This window comes from Miniopterus schreibersii (genome assembly GCF_964146895.1).
Source record: "Miniopterus schreibersii genome assembly, chromosome: 18".
In the NCBI taxonomy this organism is placed as follows: Eukaryota; Metazoa; Chordata; class Mammalia; order Chiroptera; family Miniopteridae; genus Miniopterus; species Miniopterus schreibersii.
This window is the reverse complement of record NC_138121.1, coordinates 2,424,156-2,441,345: the sequence shown is the minus strand read 5'-3', so window position 1 is coordinate 2,441,345 and position 17,190 is coordinate 2,424,156. Positions and strand designations below refer to the sequence as shown.

The 17,190-nt window shown below is 41.8% G+C and overlaps 1 protein-coding gene across 3 annotated transcripts; it reads left to right on the top strand.

Moving 5' to 3' along the window:
• Window positions 1-1,895: 1,895 nt before the first annotated feature.
• On the top strand, window positions 1,896-16,383 carry LOC308547626 (uncharacterized protein). 3 transcript variants are annotated; one of them, XM_081118305.1, is made up of 5 exons: window positions 1,896-1,991; window positions 5,858-6,036; window positions 6,383-6,545; window positions 6,823-6,918; window positions 13,483-16,383. In XM_081118305.1, the coding sequence occupies exons 2-5, from the start codon at window positions 6,022-6,024 to the stop codon at window positions 15,027-15,029; spliced, it is 1,821 nt and encodes a 606-aa protein (XP_080974431.1). In that variant the 5' UTR covers window positions 1,896-1,991; window positions 5,858-6,021; the 3' UTR covers window positions 15,030-16,383. The 3 variants fall into 3 exon arrangements, with proteins under 3 accessions (XP_080974431.1, XP_080974432.1, XP_080974433.1); XM_081118306.1 differs by having other exon boundaries at window positions 5,830-6,036; XM_081118307.1 differs by having other exon boundaries at window positions 1,913-1,969.
• Window positions 16,384-17,190: the final 807 nt, after the last annotated feature.

The following is a 17,190-nucleotide window of genomic DNA, read 5'->3' as shown; positions in this document are numbered from 1 at the left end:
GGGCCGCGGATCAAGCCTACAGCTGAGGTACCTGCCCTTGACCAGAATCGAACCCAAGACCCTTCAGTCCACTGGCCAATGCTCTAACCACTGAGCAAATCGGCCAGGACTGCAGTTTCTTTTTGTCTGCACGAGGGATCTTTGTATTGGAACAGAGTTTTTTGTTTGTTTGTTTGTTTGTTTGTTTGTTTGTTTTAACCCTGACCCCAGTGCCCAGCACACTCGGGCCACAACTGAGACCCTTACTCCAGATTCCAGTTAACAGATATAAATACACTTTTTAGGCTACAATGTATATAATACAAATTAAATGTAGGTCATTTTAAAGAGAATAATAATGATGGTCACAGCTAAAAGCCCCTAAGCATAGACCTGGTGTTACCTCAGTTTCAGGCACAGTCCAAACTTCACTCAATGAATTCTAAGATCATTATCATTTCTTAGCTTTGAGATTCTTTACTGATTGTGCTGCTATTTGTATTTTACAATATTTTATTGGCCTATTTATTGTCTTTCTTTCACTCCATCCAGTAGGAAGTTTTATCACCCACCTTCATCAAAAACAGGTAAGTAAAATACTCCTACAGAATCCATTTGTAACGCATGCTCTGTAAGGTCAAACTTCATAGCCAGCAATTGCTATAAAGACACTAAGTTTCACTCACTTAATAAAACACACAGTCTTCATGCTCTTCAATTCCTGGGGAGCAAAGCTCTTAGAATGAACTTCAGGAGGCCCAGTGTGTTTGCTCAGAGGTGGAGACAAGAATACTCCAGACACGTGTAGAGGAAGCATGGAGGCAACATATTAGGCAGCCCCAAAGCAAGCGGATGGGATGGCACCAGGCCTTCTCGTTCCTCGGAATAAATCCCATATGGCTCTCTATTTGTGTTCCAACACCAGAAAATAATTTACATAATATTTCTTACTCTATTTTCTGGGATGTTGTCTATTTTTTCTAAGACTATGACATGTATCTGGGAATATGATTACTTAGCAAATTTACATTCGTTGCCAAGATGGTTACAATGTTGGCACCATTGAAGGTGTTGAAAGTGAGCATCTGAACCTGTGATAAAGATTTATATCCCAGGATCTCACTGCCTTGCTGGGAAATAACGATTATTTCATCTGTTGATGCCATGACAGTGTCTGCATGGGGACTGAACATTATTTCACACCAGACAGCACACTCTTCACTTTCTTAAATGTTATGCTTAGAAGTACAAACGTTTCAAATTTTAATTAAGTCCAATTTATTATTTTTTATTTTGTGGCTAATCCTTTAGTGCCTTCTCTTAGTGGCTAACTCAGGTTCTTCTCTAAGTTTTATAGTTTCATCCCATACTTAGATCTGTGATCTATTGTAAGTTGATTTTTGTTTAGGTTGGAGTTAAGGGCCTCAATTTATTTTTCTGCAAACAGACACACAGTTATCCCAGCATCTTTTGTTGCAAAGACTTACCCCATTGGCTGATATTGGGACCTTGTACAAAGAGCAATGGGCCTTAATAATTTTGGATTCTTAGTTCTGGTTGCGCCTTTCTCACTGGTTCCTGGCTTTTGCTGGCTTCCCTTTCAGTGGCCTTTCTCTGAGGCCCCATCCCCATGACAACTTCACTTCGTCCCAGCCGCTCTTTTTCCCTGATTGGTGATGGACAGCCTCACACTGACCAAATCTTTTTCTGTCCTTAAAAACCACTTCCTGCACGAAATTATGTGCAAGAAGCTTGCCATTGGTTTCCGTTTGCCTTCTGTACGGAAATCACGTGTCCCAACATGGCGGCCCCCATGGCGCCACCGACTCTTGGGCGCGGACATATTGCCAACGAAGACCGGAAGTCGTCACCAGCAGTCGTCGGCCGCGTTTTCTCAAAATCCTCGGATCCTCGTGGGCTGCTGCAGACCGAGCCGGACGGGTGCCAGCGCCGAGGTGGTTCCGGAGACTGCAGAGTTTGAGCCCATTATGTAGGTCTGGAGAGGAATTCAGGTCAGTGTGGGGGTCTCATCCCCAAAAGTTGTGGGTTTTTTTTGTGTGGGTTGTGTGTGTGTTTTTTGTCACTATAGTTTTGTTTCTCTCGGTGACGAGTGGGCGTGCTGGTGTGCGGAGCGTGGGACGGTCCCGGGGCCGCAGGGGGGCAGCCGCGCCCGGGCGGAGCTAGTTAATGGGACCTGGGGAAGCCGGACTAGAAGCACTGAGGGGAACGGGGCGCGCGTGTGCGAGGTCGCGGGGGCCCGGGGCGCAGCTGAGGCGTCTGTGGAGCTAACGCCCTTGTCCCGACTGTCCGGGCGCGGGGTCCTGCGGGTCACCCCACTTGCAGGGGGTGCGCGTGGCATTTAAGGTGACCGCGGCGTGGGGTTCAGGCTGGGGGTGTAACAGGCGGCGAGTGGCGCCGGGCCGGCGGGGTCGGGGTCGCGGGGCGCCTGCCCGGGTTTCCGGTGAACGAGGAGGTGTGACCGGGGTCCGGTCCCGGAGGATCGTGGGGGCGGAGTTGGGGCGCCCGGGCCCCGGGGCTTGGTGAAGGCCGAGGCCTCGGCGGCTGCAGGGAAGGCAGCAGGGCCCAGGGCACTAGTTTCAAACCATCTGATTTTATTTTATTTTTAATATGTCTGTATTGATTTCAGAGAGAGGAAGGGAGAGGAAGAGAGAAACATTAATGATGAGAGTCATTAATGGGCTGCCTCCTGCACAGCCTACAGCCTGGGCTGTGCGCTGACCTGGAATCCAACCGCGATTTCCTGGATCATGGGTCGATGCTCAACCACTGAGCCATGCTGGCCGGGCCAAACCATCTGATTTTAACCTTTAATCCACCATTTGACTACAGAGCCAGGGACTAAACTAGCAACACCTATTTGTCATGTATCCTCTGTGGCACCTTTGGCTCTGCAAAGGCAGGATTGGGTCGTTGTGGCAGACATTTTGGTCTGCAAATTGGAAAATGTTAATCTGTCTCTTTCAGAAAATGTTTGCCAGCGCCTGCTCTCAGCTCTTAATATATAGATAGCAGGGGACACTCTTGCTTATTTGCCTGACATACATTCATACGTTTTCCTTTGCTAACAGAATCTCGATTTTACTTAATATCCATCCCTCTGGCAAGGTGACCCATATCCCAGTGTATTAGTAAGTCCTGGTCCATCTTAGTTAACCGTGGTGGTTCCAGCTCCCATTGCTAGTGCTTGAACTACCTATGAGCATAGGTACATGGTAGAGTTCTAACTATGTATGTGAAAATCTGGTAGTCGGTTCTGGGAGACAATCTTCTCTTTTAAATACATAACTCCTTGAGTTTAAAGGGAAGCATTTTGCCACACTAAAAATATGCGACTTTGAAATATTGGTTATTTTAGGCTTGTTAATTTGAAGAATCTGAAGCCCTGGGAGAAAACCTAGAAGCTGCGGCTTGTGAGGGATATTTACATTTGTAAGAGCAGCCTCACCTGTAAGGGCTTTTCTCCTTCACTGTGACTAAACTGCTTTAACAATCAGTGGCGGAAGCGGGATTTAACATTTGCAGAAGAACCTTAAGCTTGTTTACTGTGTTTTTCTGGATAATCTCTGCTAAGTGACTCCACCTCCCACACTTTTTGACTTCAGGTGAAGGTGGTATTTCAGATGATGGCATTTGCCAATTTGGCCAGTTACTCCGCTTTCCTGGGTCACTTCCATGTATATGGGGGTATACATGTTTTAACTTTTTGATTCTCCCCCCCTACCCCCCATTTAATCTGTGTTATATTGTTACCGGAGGAAAAAAATCCTGGCCTTTAGCAGGTCTACCAGTGGCTGGCTGGCTGGCAGTGTCTGGGTTCTTGACTTCATGCAAGAAAGGTTTCACAACACCAGTCCAAATTATTTTTGAAACTATGTTTATTAAAGAAGGGCATGGTGAAACAAGGAAGGGCTTAGAATAGTGGATGCAACAGGAGAGCCTAAGCGGGACTGCCTTGGTCCTCTGGAAATGTTATAGGAAAGAAATGAGCCTTGGTGGGGCTTGGGCCTGAGGGGGCCTGCCTGTGGTGGCTGATGTGTGTGGGGTCTTGACTTCATGCAGGAAAGATGTCACAATATGTGACCGGGTAACTTTTATTTATTATTTTTTAAAATATATTTTTATTGATTTCAAAGAGAGGAAGGGGGAGAGAGAAACCTCAATGAGAGTCATTGACCGGCTGCCTCCCACACGCCCCCTGATGGGGTTCGGGCCTGCACCCCCGGCATGTGCCCTGACTGGGATCAAACCAGGATCTCCTGGATCACAGGTCTGATGCTCAACCTCTGAGCCACACCAGCCGTGCTGCCCAGATGATTTTTAGAGGATGTTTATTAAAGCTGGGTTTGGTGAAACAAGGGCCTAAGATAGAAGAAGCAGCAGGAGAGGGCCTAGATGGGGCTGCTTTGGCTCACTAAGAAGTCAGACAAAATGGGCTGCCACTGCCCATTGCTCCCTGGTTGCCAAGCCTTATGGAATCCCTCAGAGTTTAGAGTTGGGGGGGGGGGAGGAAAAAGCATGAGTTATTCTTTAAGTGGCCTTGGTTACTGAAGATAGGATTTTGTGATTTACTAGATGGTTGTAAGCTATCAACCTCAGTTTCCCTGTTCTGCTTGTCCTGGCTTACTAGCCTGTCTCAATATTAGCTTAATTATTAGACCAGCCAAAGAACCTAGAAGAAAAGAAGGAAAAATTATTCTTCCCCTAGAGTGTCATTTCCCTCATTTTTTAAAATTATTATTTTTCATTTTAGAGGGCACTTATTAAACAGGACAGTGAAAAAGGAAGGGCCTAGGATAACAGGAGAGGACTGAGTGGGGCTACTTTGAGTCCCTAAGAAGACAGATAAAAGGGGGTCTTGGGGACAAGTTCAGGGAGTTTGTCTGGGAGGAACTGCCACTGCCCATTGATGCCCTGGTTTCATGCCTCCTGAGGTCCCTTACAGTTTCAGAGGTGCACGCCTGTGGAGGAAGGGTTGGGGGAGGCGTGCGCATGTTACTTCGTGGAAGAGCACACCCATGTCTCTCATCTTCACTGTCACCTCACTTAAACTCCAGACAATAAAGGAACACCTACGCCACATTTAGAACCTAAGGTTTTATTGGCCTGAAGAATAAATACTTCCAGGAGACCAAATAAAGGGACATCAGAGAGACTGTGGTCATTGCGATCAGGAGCTCTGGAGCAGGGGTCCCAGAGGAAACGTACCTCTCGTTGACTTTTCTTCTCAACCCACAGGCTCTAACTCCCCAGTATGGACAAAAAAGGGGTCACGTACTAAGCCTGACAAGCTCAGAAGAGGCCTGCTTGGTGGCCTTACAAACCCAGAGGCTGAAAGTAATCACAAAAGATGTTCTAAAATTAAAACTTTCTAGCTAAAAGCAAGTAATGTTGGGTAGTCATGTCCTAGACTGGAATCTTTCTTAACAAAGGTCACTCTGTGCCTTAACTAAGCCTGTCCATTGTTTTGTTTTACATGAAGGATATAATGTACCTTTGGAATGTCAGGTTAAATTCTTCTATGCCACACCCATCAGGGCACTACAGAGCGATAGTCGGTATTGTGTTCACTGTGAACTATCCTGTTCCCACCTCGGTAAGAAATGCATTCATTCCTTTTACTCCATCCAACGTCAGAGGTTTCCCTTTGGCTTTCTCCCACCTCCCTTATTTCCCCCCAGCAGATTTCAGGTAACCCTCTCATGTCTTCCTCTTCAAATGTATAAAAGGTGCAGAACTGCCCTTCTCCAGAGCATTTTCTCAATCTGTTATTTTTCGTCTGGGAAATTTTCGTCAGTTTGGCTCAAATAAACTCATAGAAATTTCCTACAGTTTTGAACATTTCTTACATGTACACCAGGAGCAATACTCATGAGAAACAGGAAGAAGTTGCAGAGTTAAGTATCAGCATTTTCAGGGACACACCTGACTGAAGACAGATTTCTGAACAGAAACTTAGAGCCGAACCAGACACAGCAAGACAGAGCCTCCCTGGTGCCAGCTCCTTTCAGGGAACAGAAGAAAATGCTCCAGGCTCAGGTGACTTCGGGTTTGCTTTACCCTTTTCTTTATTGATAGATTCGTAGAGGCCTAGAAAAAGCCACAACCATTAATCTAAAAAGTATACTTATATACATATATTTTCTGTCTCTCAAATATATGAATGTAGTGTTTTTAGATTAACAAGTACATTTAACTTCTTCACATTATAGAAACATCTAATGGATGCACGCATGGATGACTGAATGTGCTATTACAAATAGTATCTTACTAGGCATGTGATTATTCAACTATATATTAAAATAAAACCGCACTTGCTGTATAGATGCAGCCTATAAAGTGAAAATGAGCAGAAAGACTAACATTTCTTCCATGTCATCTAAAGGACATCACACCATTAAACAGCATGGAGTTGTTGCAGGATCCCCTGACATTTCACGATGTGGCTGTGGACTTCACCTCAGAGGAGTGGCAGCTCCTGGACCCCGATCAGAAGAACCTGTACAAGGATGTGACATTGGAGAACTACAGCCACCTGGAGTCAGTGGGTGAGGACACCTCCCCTGTGTCACTCAGGAGGTGCCCCGTTAGTGGCTTATCCTTTCTGAGCTGCTTAACTCTTCAGAATAACTATAGTTCCCTGAAATAGAATCTGACATCCTTCTCTTGCCCGAGACGAGAGTATAGTGTCCCTTCTCTGGAGAGAAAAAGTCTCTGTGTTATGGATATGAAACCCGTTCATTTTCTAAAATGTACCATTCTCCCTTCTTGACAGGCCCCAGTCCAATTCAATATGTCTAATTCTTCTGTCATTTTCACGAGCAGGGTATCAAGTCAGGAAACCAGACACAATTTCCAAGTTGGATCAAGGGGAAGAACCATGGACAGTACAGGATGAGCTCTACAGTCTGGTCTCTCCAGGTGAGTGGGTGAGAACCAGCAAGGTGGGCAGCCAGAAGGTCATAATCTAGCCAGAGAAAGTGTCAGAGCTGATACAGTAAATGCGGAAACTCAAAGCACTTCTTTGTAGAAGTTTAGGGGAAAACATCCCCCTTTTTTCTCTTCTGAGCTCTGTCCCTGGCTTATTTTATCTGCACCTTGTTTTTGTTTGTGTTTTTTTTCTTCCAAGGATTCTCAAATCTTTGTCCACAACCACTGTCTCTGCCTGTGTTATCAACTCTCTTGCTATGAAAATCCACTTTCCAGGCCTCTCTGCAAACAACTTTGAATTCATCACTTTTTTCTTGCTACTGGGCCTTTGTACCCCGTTTGGAAATAATGATTTCCCTGCATAACATCCAATCCCACCTTGGATGCTGTGTCCCCATAATAACCTATTTTTCCCAGTGCATTTATGTCGTTTTTTGCCCTCCTTACCACAAAGTTTTTTTGTTGTTGTTTTTTTAATGTATCTTTATTGATTTCAGAGAGAGGAAGGGAGGAGAGGGAGAGTTGAAACATCAATGATGAGAGAGTCATTGATTCGCTGCCTCCTGCATGCCCCTGACTGCAGATCGCGCCCACAACCCAGGCATGTGCCCTGACCGGGAATTGAACCCGGATCTCCTAGATCCTAGGTGGATGCTCAACCACTGAGCCACGCCCGGCCGGGCACCACAAAATTCTTAATACTCAGTTCTCATCACTCTTAAAGGTTTCCTCAATTCCCATGAGTTAACTTATTTCTGTTCTGTGAAATGGACTCCAAACTTGACTCCTCCCTCAATATTGTCTACTGTACACTTCTTTCGTCTGTGTTTTACTCATAGATATGACAGCTGGCCTCTGACTCCTCATTTTGTGTGTGTGAGAGCAGGAATCACCTTCCCTCCATCCTTTTTTCCATGCAATTTCTTTTTCCACACTAAACACTTCAAAGTCGATTCATTCTGGTATCACCTGGGTTGTTTCCAACACATGGAGCTCTCTTGTTTATTTATTTATTTTACTTATTTTTAAAAAAATTTTCCCTATTGAACTCTGCTCTTTAAAGGTCTGTACTATTTTTGTGGGGTTTTTTTATGAACAAGAAAAGAGCTTAACATGCTATATGAGTTGCAGCCCAAACTTAAGATTTTATTCACATACCATACAATTTAGCCATTTAAATTATATACTCAATTGGTTTTTAGTATATTCATATAGTTGTGCAACCATTACCACAATCGACTTTGGAACATTTTATACATGCAGTCTCATCGTGGCCTTGATTCCTTTAGCTTTGTAGTAAGTTTTGAAATTGGAAAGAGTGTATCTGCCAACTCTGTTCTTCTCTTTCCCAATGATTTTGACTTTTGAATACTTACATATTTATTTCAATTTTAGAATCAGCTTGTAAATTTCTGAAGAAAAACCCCACAAAACAGGACTTTGATAGTGAGTCCTTTCAATCTGCATCCTAATTGAGTACTATTCCCATTTTAACCATATTGTAGATCCTAATCCGGGATCATTGGGTTTCTTTCTATCTAATTGGGTCTTCAGTTTTTTCCAACAATGTTTTATCAGTTTCAGAATAACAGTTTTACACTTCCCTTTCTTAAATTTATTTCTAATTATGAAATTGGTTGTTTTTCTTTTTTTTATTGTCAACCGAGGTTATTTTTTCCATTCCTTTTCAGAGAGAGTGGAAAGGAGAGAGAGAAAGAAACATTGATGTGAGATACCCATCGATTGGTTGCCTCCTGCAAATGCCCCGACTAGGCCAGGGTTGGAGTTTGCACTTGGCCAGAATCGAACCTGGGACCTACAGTCCACTGGCTGAAATCATTGAGCCAAACCAGCAAGATTCTCTTTTTATTATGTAGTAAATGGAATTGTTTAACTGATTGCATTTTTTGATTATTGCTAGGATGTAAAAATAAAATTGAATACTTTCCCACCCTAGCCTGATGACACATATTCACAGGTAACCAAGGTTCCTGTCATATGGAATTGCAGTTTTTTTAGTGATCTTTGTGATCTGCTATCGTCTTGATTAGAAAGTTTCTGTGTGTTTCCTAAACACTCCTTAATGTGTTCAATACTTGTGATTGCCTCCTACAGTAGAGATGATAACTTTATTCCTTTTAAAACTTGCTAATGACAGCCTAATATTTTTTAAACCAACAGCAGTACAAAGAAGATTTTTAAATATAATAGACCTTGTTCCTAATCTTTATATATTACTTTGGTTCTCAGCAGAAGTACTATATAATCAATAATAAACATACAGCTTAGGGTAAAAATTGCTGTAAGGAAAATTAATACATCCAGTGGCACAGTGGTTGTTCATCCCCAAATTGTGCTTTTAGGATTTGGAATGGCTCTTTGATAAGGTGCCTTTGAGAACATAGATAAGGGATCTGAGTCAGCTCGCTGGAGTTTTCCAAACATGAGATGATAGGAAGTTCAAAGGGGTGAGTCTGGAATGTGTTTGAGGAACGTCTAGGAAGCTTGTCTGAATAGAGGGTAATGAGCAAGAGGAAAAATCACTGCAGATAAGGACAGTGAGGTGGCAGCTTGGGGTATTTGGATGTAGGTCACACACTACTTATTGAGGCCATTGAAGACCTTGCTTTCATTCCAATTGAGGTGAGAAACCATTAATGACTTTTGAATAGAGAAGTGCCTTTATTTAACTAATTCTTAAAATGGATCACTTTGCCTACAATGTAGAAGGTGGTCATTATCAGGGAGGAAAGTGTACTGTTAAACTCATGGTTACAATTTGTGACAGTAAAACAATAGAAATTAAATTATCAAACCTGCCTGGCCGGACGTGGCTCGGGGGTTGAGCATCAACCTAGGATCCAGGGGATCAGGGTTCGATTCCCGGTCAGGGCACGTGCCCAGGTTGCGGGCTACGCAGCCGATCAATGACTCTGTCATCATTGGTGTTTCTGTCTGTCTCTCTCTCTCTCTCCCCCTGCTTTCCTCTCTTTGAAATCAATAAACATATCTTTAAAATAAAAAAATAAAAAATAAATTATCAAAGCTAAAAGTTGCATAGGAAAGAATCCAGGAGTCACATGAAAAAGGCTCAATTGCCCTAGCTGGTTTGGCTCAGTGGTTAGTGCATCGGCCTGCAAACTAAAGGGTCCTGGGTTCTATTTTGGCCAGGGACACATACCTCGGTTGCAGGCTTTATCCCTGGCCCTGGTTCGGCAGGTGCAGGAGGCAACCAATCGATATGTCTCCCTCACGTTAGTGTTTCTATTTCCCCCTTCCACTCTCTGAAAAAGCAATGGAAAAACTATCCCCTGGTGAAGATTTTATTAAAAAAAGGAAAAAAGGTCTAAATTGCCCTGATCTAATCCAGGTGAGCCTTTTAAAAGTGTCTAAAATTAAGAGCCAAGATGCAGAATTGAGAGAGGTGCTCTTCTATTACCCTTCTAGCAAACTGTTGTGCTGTTGAGAGGGTCACCTATCAGGAAACAGCATGCCAACTCGGGGCTGAGGGCCTCTGTTCCACAACCACAGGAACTGAATTCTGCCAAGAACCAGTGAGCTTGACAGAGGTACCCAGCTCCAGATGAGATCATGGCTTTGGCATTAATATCTTCATGTATTCTTGAGACCCTGGGAAAAGGACCCAATTACACTATGCTGGTACTCCAGACCCATAGAAATAGATAATAAATATTTATCATCTTAAAAAATTTCTGAGTTCCCCCAGAACAGTGTTTGCTAACAGGTGGAAGGATTGCCAGCCAGGGAAGCTGACCCAGATAATTTGTGTAGGCCCTTAAAATCAGAAGGTTTTGTTGCACAAAGTCTAAGACACACTAAAATAGTCACATGCCATAAATCGCATTGTTCACATAAACTACATGGTGTCGCCTGAAATTTTAGGCATAAGTAGATACTTAGGCAGGATATTACAGGAAATCAGAGGTTATATTTTAAAAATCAGTCAAGGCCAGTTTTTTTGTTTTTTGGTTTTTTTTTAATATATCTTTGTTGATTTCAGAGAGAGGAAAGGAGGGGAGAGAGAGATAGAAACATCAATGATGAGAGAGTCATTGATTGGCTACCTAGCCCGCAACCCAGGCATGTGCCCTGACCAGGAATTGAACCCCGATCGCCTGGATCCTAGGTCGATGCTCAATCACTGAGCCATGCCCAGCGGGGCAAGGCTAGTTCTTTAAAATGTGCTGAAATAGCCAAGCTGGTATGGCTCTGTTGGTTAAGCTTTGTCCCATGCACTGGGAGTTCACGGGTTTGATTCCTATTCAGGGCACATGCCCGGGTTGGGGGCTTGATCCGCAGTAGAGAGCATGCAGGAGGCAGCTGGTCAATGATTCTCTGTCAATGTCTTTATCTCTCCCTCCCTCTGAAATCAATTAAAAAGAAAAATTAAAAAATAATTAAATGTCCAGAAATGGTGTTACCCATTCCTGCTGAGTCATCACTGTACTGTATATCATCCGATCATCCCTTTTTATGTAGGAACGTAGTAGAGTATATTACAGCCATATAATTAATTAGGGTCTTGATTACAGAAGCTTTTGTCTAAATTTGAAATTAGCACTTTAGGAGAGTTAGTTTGTCTGCAGAATGAGGAAAAATGGCAAGTTTTTGGTACATCATAACCCTCTATAGGTTTTACACTTCTCTGGAAATCAGATGTTGATGATCCACTTCCTTGCTCTCCATGTATTTGTTCTGTACACCTGGGTCTGCAGGTATGCACCTGATCACAGTCCTCAGTGATTGCTTCTCTTCTGAGGGCTTACTGTATTCCAAAACTTTACGTGTGCTTTCAAATTTTATCCTACATGTTTCAAAATACAGTGTCATTTAGTACTTACTTTCAAGAATTTGTGTATGTTGATGAGATCTTGCTATTTTCAGATAAGACCATTTTTAAGATTTTATATTAATCCAGTTTCTTCATCTTTGTACTTGGACATGTAATAGCCATCTTAAATTTTGCCTCAAAGAGCCATTCCATCTACCCACTGGCTCAAGCCACCCAATTCTTGGAGTAACCTTGAGTCCTCACTTTCATTAACGTCTATCTGCTTTCCCCATTGAGCCAATAAGTGGGCTGCCCTGGCCAGTGTGGCCCAGGTGGATGGAGTGTCATCCTGTAAATGAAAGATTATGTGTTCAATTCCTCCTTGGGGTGTATGTGGGAGGCAGCTGATCAATCATTCTCTCCCCTTCTCCCTACCTCTCTCTAAAATATCGCTAAAAACATAGCCTCAAGTGAGGATTAAAAAAATAATAAATAAATACAGAGTATGTCAAAAGTAGGTTTACAGTTGTATGTGAATCACAGAGTTCATTATTATATTATGTATTATTGCATCATTTTCCTTATAAACAACTGTAAACCTACTTTTGCCTCACCCTATATATCTTGATTTCATTCGCCTCTAACATCTCCATTGCTCCTTTTACCATGTTTCCCAGACTTCGATTGCCTTTATTTTATTTTTGTGTCTGTACCTACAATTATTAAAACTCGGTGTCTTACAAGTTTAACTCCATTCTGACACTATCTGCCTAGAAATAGTCTCATACCCTACAAGTTAAGAGTTCCATCTTATAAGATTGTCTCACCTTCAGATATCCATCGCAAATCCAGTTTGTCATCGGTTCTTCTGACCAACTGGCTATAAATTGGAAGTTCTCGAGAGCCCTTCCTTGGGTTCAATCAATTAAAGCTAGAGTAGCTCTTAGTACTCAGAGAAATACTTATGTTTACTTGTTTATTATAAAGGGTAGAGATGAATAGGTACATAGGGCAAGGTCTGAAGGATTCCTTAATACAAGAGCTTCTGTCCCCATGGAACTGGGATGAACCACCTACTGGGCACACGGATTTGTTCACTAACCAAGAAAGCTGATCAGATCTGGTTAAGAGTTTTTATAGAGTTTTAATTTCTAGGCCCTTCCTCCTTTCCCAGAGGTCAGTGGATGGAGCTGAAAGCCTAGCCTTCTAATCAGTTGTTCTTTCTGGTGAATAACTCCATCCTGAGGCTGTGTAGAAATTTTTTGCTATCTCATTTCATTAACATGAACTCAGTTGTTATTGAAAGCCTTATTTTTTAATGTAAAACAAAAGATACACCTAACACTTAGGAAATTACAAGTGTTTTACAAGCTCAGTGTCAAGATCTGTGGGTGAAGACCAAATACATTTCTTATTCTACAACACATATGATTATCAATAAATAATTATTTCACATGAAGTAAGGTTTGTAGAAACAGTTTTGTCTTAACCTAAGATTAGGAGAGATTACAGGATGATTCACTGTTCTCTTCTTTCTAGAACTTAGGAATGTTGGTGTTCCTTGTCAGCATTAATTCCAAATGTGGAATGATGCTGTGGACATAATATGTTTGCAAATATTGTTGATAAGGGTGAAGGTCATATCCTATTAAAGCACAATAGTGATTTATTTGAGATACGTGAACATCCTTTAAAATCAAATACATATTTTGGAAACTAAAACAGAAGCTGTAACTTACCTAACTTTGTTGATTTGAATGCAGGTGAGACAACCATTCTGCACAGTAACCATGAACAGTTTATATTGCCTCTCAATACCAAACCCATCAATAATAAATCCCAGGTCATTCAGCAACATAGAACTCACACCATAGGGGAAGCCCACATATGCATTGAATGTGGGGAAGCCTTCATCAATATATCTGAGCTCATTGATCATCAGACAGTTCATACTGGAGACAAACCTCATGGATGCAGTCTGAGTGGAAAAGCCTTCTCCAGAAAATCCAGGCTTACTGAACATCAGAGAATTCACACAAGAATGAAACAAAGTGAATACACTGAATGTGACAAAACCTTCCTCAAGAAATCACAGTTGAATATACATCAGAAAACTCACGTGAAAGAGAAACCTTATACGTGTAGTGAATGTGGGAAAGTGTTCATCAAAAAGTCTGGGTTCATGTATCATCAGCAAGCTCATAGAGGCAAGAAACCCCATGAATGCAGTCTATGTGGGAAGATCTTCTCTACAAAGTTCAGTCTCACTACCCATCAAAAAACTCATACAAGAGAGAAACCCCATCGATGCAATCTATGTGGGAAGACCTTCTCTACAAAGTTTATACTCACTCTACATAAGAACACTCATACAGTAGAGAAGCCTCATATATGCAGTGAATGTGGAAAAGGCTTTATTGAGAAGAGTCGCCTTACTACACATAAGAAAATTCATACAGGTGAGAAACCCCATGGATGCAGTGTATGTGGAAAAACCTTCTCTGCAAAGTTTAATCTCACTATACATCAGAGAACGCATACAGGAGAGAAACCTTATACATGCAGTGAATGTGGGAAAGGCTTCTCAACGAAGTGCTGCCTTACTGGACATCAGCGAACTCATACTGGAGAGAAACCCTATGTATGTAATGTGTGTGGAAAAGGCTTCTCCATGAAACGTGCTCTCACTATACATCAGCGAATTCATAGTTCAGAAAAACCATATATGTGCAGTGAATGTGGAAAAGGTTTCACTGTGAAGCGTGGTCTGATTATACATCAGCGAATGCACACAGGAGAGAAACCCTATGTATGCAGTGAATGTGGAAAAGGCTTCCCAGTCAAAGTGCAGCTGGTTTCACATCAACGGACTCATACAGGAGAGAAACATAATTGTCATGAATGTGGGAAAAGTTTATCAACAAGGTACAACCTCCTTTTACATAAAAGAATTCATTCTGGAGAGAAACCCTATGTATGCAATGAGTGTGGGAAAGGCTTCATTAGGAAGCGTACTCTTAGTGAGCATCATCTAACTCATACAGGAGAGAAACCTTTTATGTGTAGTAAGTGTGGGAAAGGCTTCACCAATAAGCGCTACCTAAGTGAACATCATCGAAGTCATACAGGAGAGAAACCTTATATATGTGGTGAATGTGGGAAATGCTTCTCAGCAAAACACAATCTCATTTTACATCAGCAAACCCATACTGGAGAGAAACCCTATGTATGCAATGTGTGTGGGAAAGGCTTCGCCAGTAAGTGCCCTCTCCTCAGACATGAGCCAACACATATGAGACATAAGCCCTAGGTTTGCAGTATATGTGTAAAAGGCTTCAGCATAAAACATCTCCTTGTACATGAGCTAACCCATACCTCAGAAAAAAATGTATATTTGCAATGAATGTGGGAAACGCTTTACATTCAAGAGTAATCTCATCAGATATCAGCTAATACAGGAGAAAAGCTATATGTATACTGAATATGGGAGACATTTCACAGAGAAGAATAGTCTCATCAGACATTAGCCAACACATACAGGATGTAAATAAATAATGGCACAGCCACTATAAAAAAAGTAGTAATCCTATATGTGCAATGAATGTGATAAAGGCTTTACCATGAAGAGTCATCTCAATGTACATTGGCATACTCATACAAGAGAGAATCTTTACATGCAAGTCAGTGTGTGAAGACAATTGGGAAAAACATGCGCATTGCACATCTGTGAGTTTATATGGAGAGAAACTATATATGCACTGCACATGGAAACGGCTTAACCATGAACTACTCTATACATCAGCAAACTCATACTGTAGAATATCTGCATAAATGCCATGGGTTTGTTGAAGGCTTTAGGAGACGTGTCATACAAACTCAGAGATTTCACTCAGGAAAGAGTTCCTTTGCATGTACATAATGTTAAAAATTATTGAGGAAAGATGATGTCTACTTATCAGAGAATTTCCCCTGCCTTTCACAGCTTTACATAACTTTGCATTTTCTAAAACTTACATGATGTGATTCTGCTTTTATATACATTGTATCAATATTTGGAGATTTAGTAATGATATATTAGTAGCTTTTTTCCCCCGGAGAAATATCTTATCTTTGAATATGTTACCATTAGTTTATCCATTCCTTTGTTTACAGACATTCAGTTATTTGTAATTTTTTACTATTTAAAATAAATCTGGTACAAACATTTGTGTATAATTCTTTATGTAGATAAGTTTCATTTACCTTTGTCAATAGCTCATAATAAAACATTTGTATTGGAGGGCAGGTGAATGTTTGACTTATAGAGATTAGCAAGTTGTGATCTAAACTGATTGTAGCTTTTTGCATTCTTTCAGCATTGTATGAGGGATTCAGTTTCTCCATCTACTACAGGATATTTGGTTTGGTTAATCATTCTTTAAACTTTTTAAATAACTTTGTCATGCTACCTCAATGATTGTATTTTTCTAAGGAGGTATGGTGAGTCTTTTCTCAGATGTGTATTTGCTGCCTCTGCATCTTTGGTAAAAAGTCTGATCAGATGTTCTGCCAAATCTATTAGTTTTGGCAATTTTCTTTAACAATAGGACAGTGAAACAAAGATGCATGTTGGAATTTCACTCATTTTTGTGCTTTTCATGCTTTATGGAATAAATTTTTTTGTATTGGAATATTATTTTCTAATATTTTTCACTTGGTTTATGCTATGCATAATGTAATGGGCACTTAATTTTAACTTGCACTATTAAATCTATTACAGAAGTCTAGACATTTGATAGTACAATAAGCCATTGCTTTGTAGTGTTCTATTTTTCTGGTTTGCTGTCATGGGGGTTCCTTGGTTAGAACAGGACTCTTCAAGGGCATCAGATGGCATGCTAATGGGCAAGGGTTTAAAGTCCCAAAGCCCAGTGCAGTGGGAAGTGGTAGGGCAGTAATCAGACTCCCATACTCTGTATCAGGCACCCTGGTTTTGAATCCTACATTCCTGAATATTATTGACACTGATGGGATAAAACACTTTTTCTGGTCTGAGCCTCAGTTTTATTTTCTCTAAAATAGGTATGAGGTATGTCTTTGTCCCTGAGGTGTTGCAGGAGATCAACAGCTAAGGTGCCCGTTTACAGTGCAGCAGATGTGTCTGCAGCCTGTCTACCCTCCACGAACCCCATCCTTTGCCTTAAGAGACATTCCCAGGACAGGAACCCTTCACTTCCCCAATGCCAATAAGCCCCTTGGTATTTAAGAGCTTTTGGGGGGGGGGGGGAATCGGGCTTTTAGAACATGCTGACCAACCTGCAGGGAGGTAGGTGCTGTGGGCACTCAGGTCTCAGTGTCTGGTCTCCACTGGGGAATCTCCAGCCAATTTGCTAGAGCTTCCTGCATTTCAGTTGGCTGAATCTGACATGGCGATGATGGCACTTACCTAGGACTTTGAGGATCAAAAGTAACAAGCTGAGTACTTTTTGCCA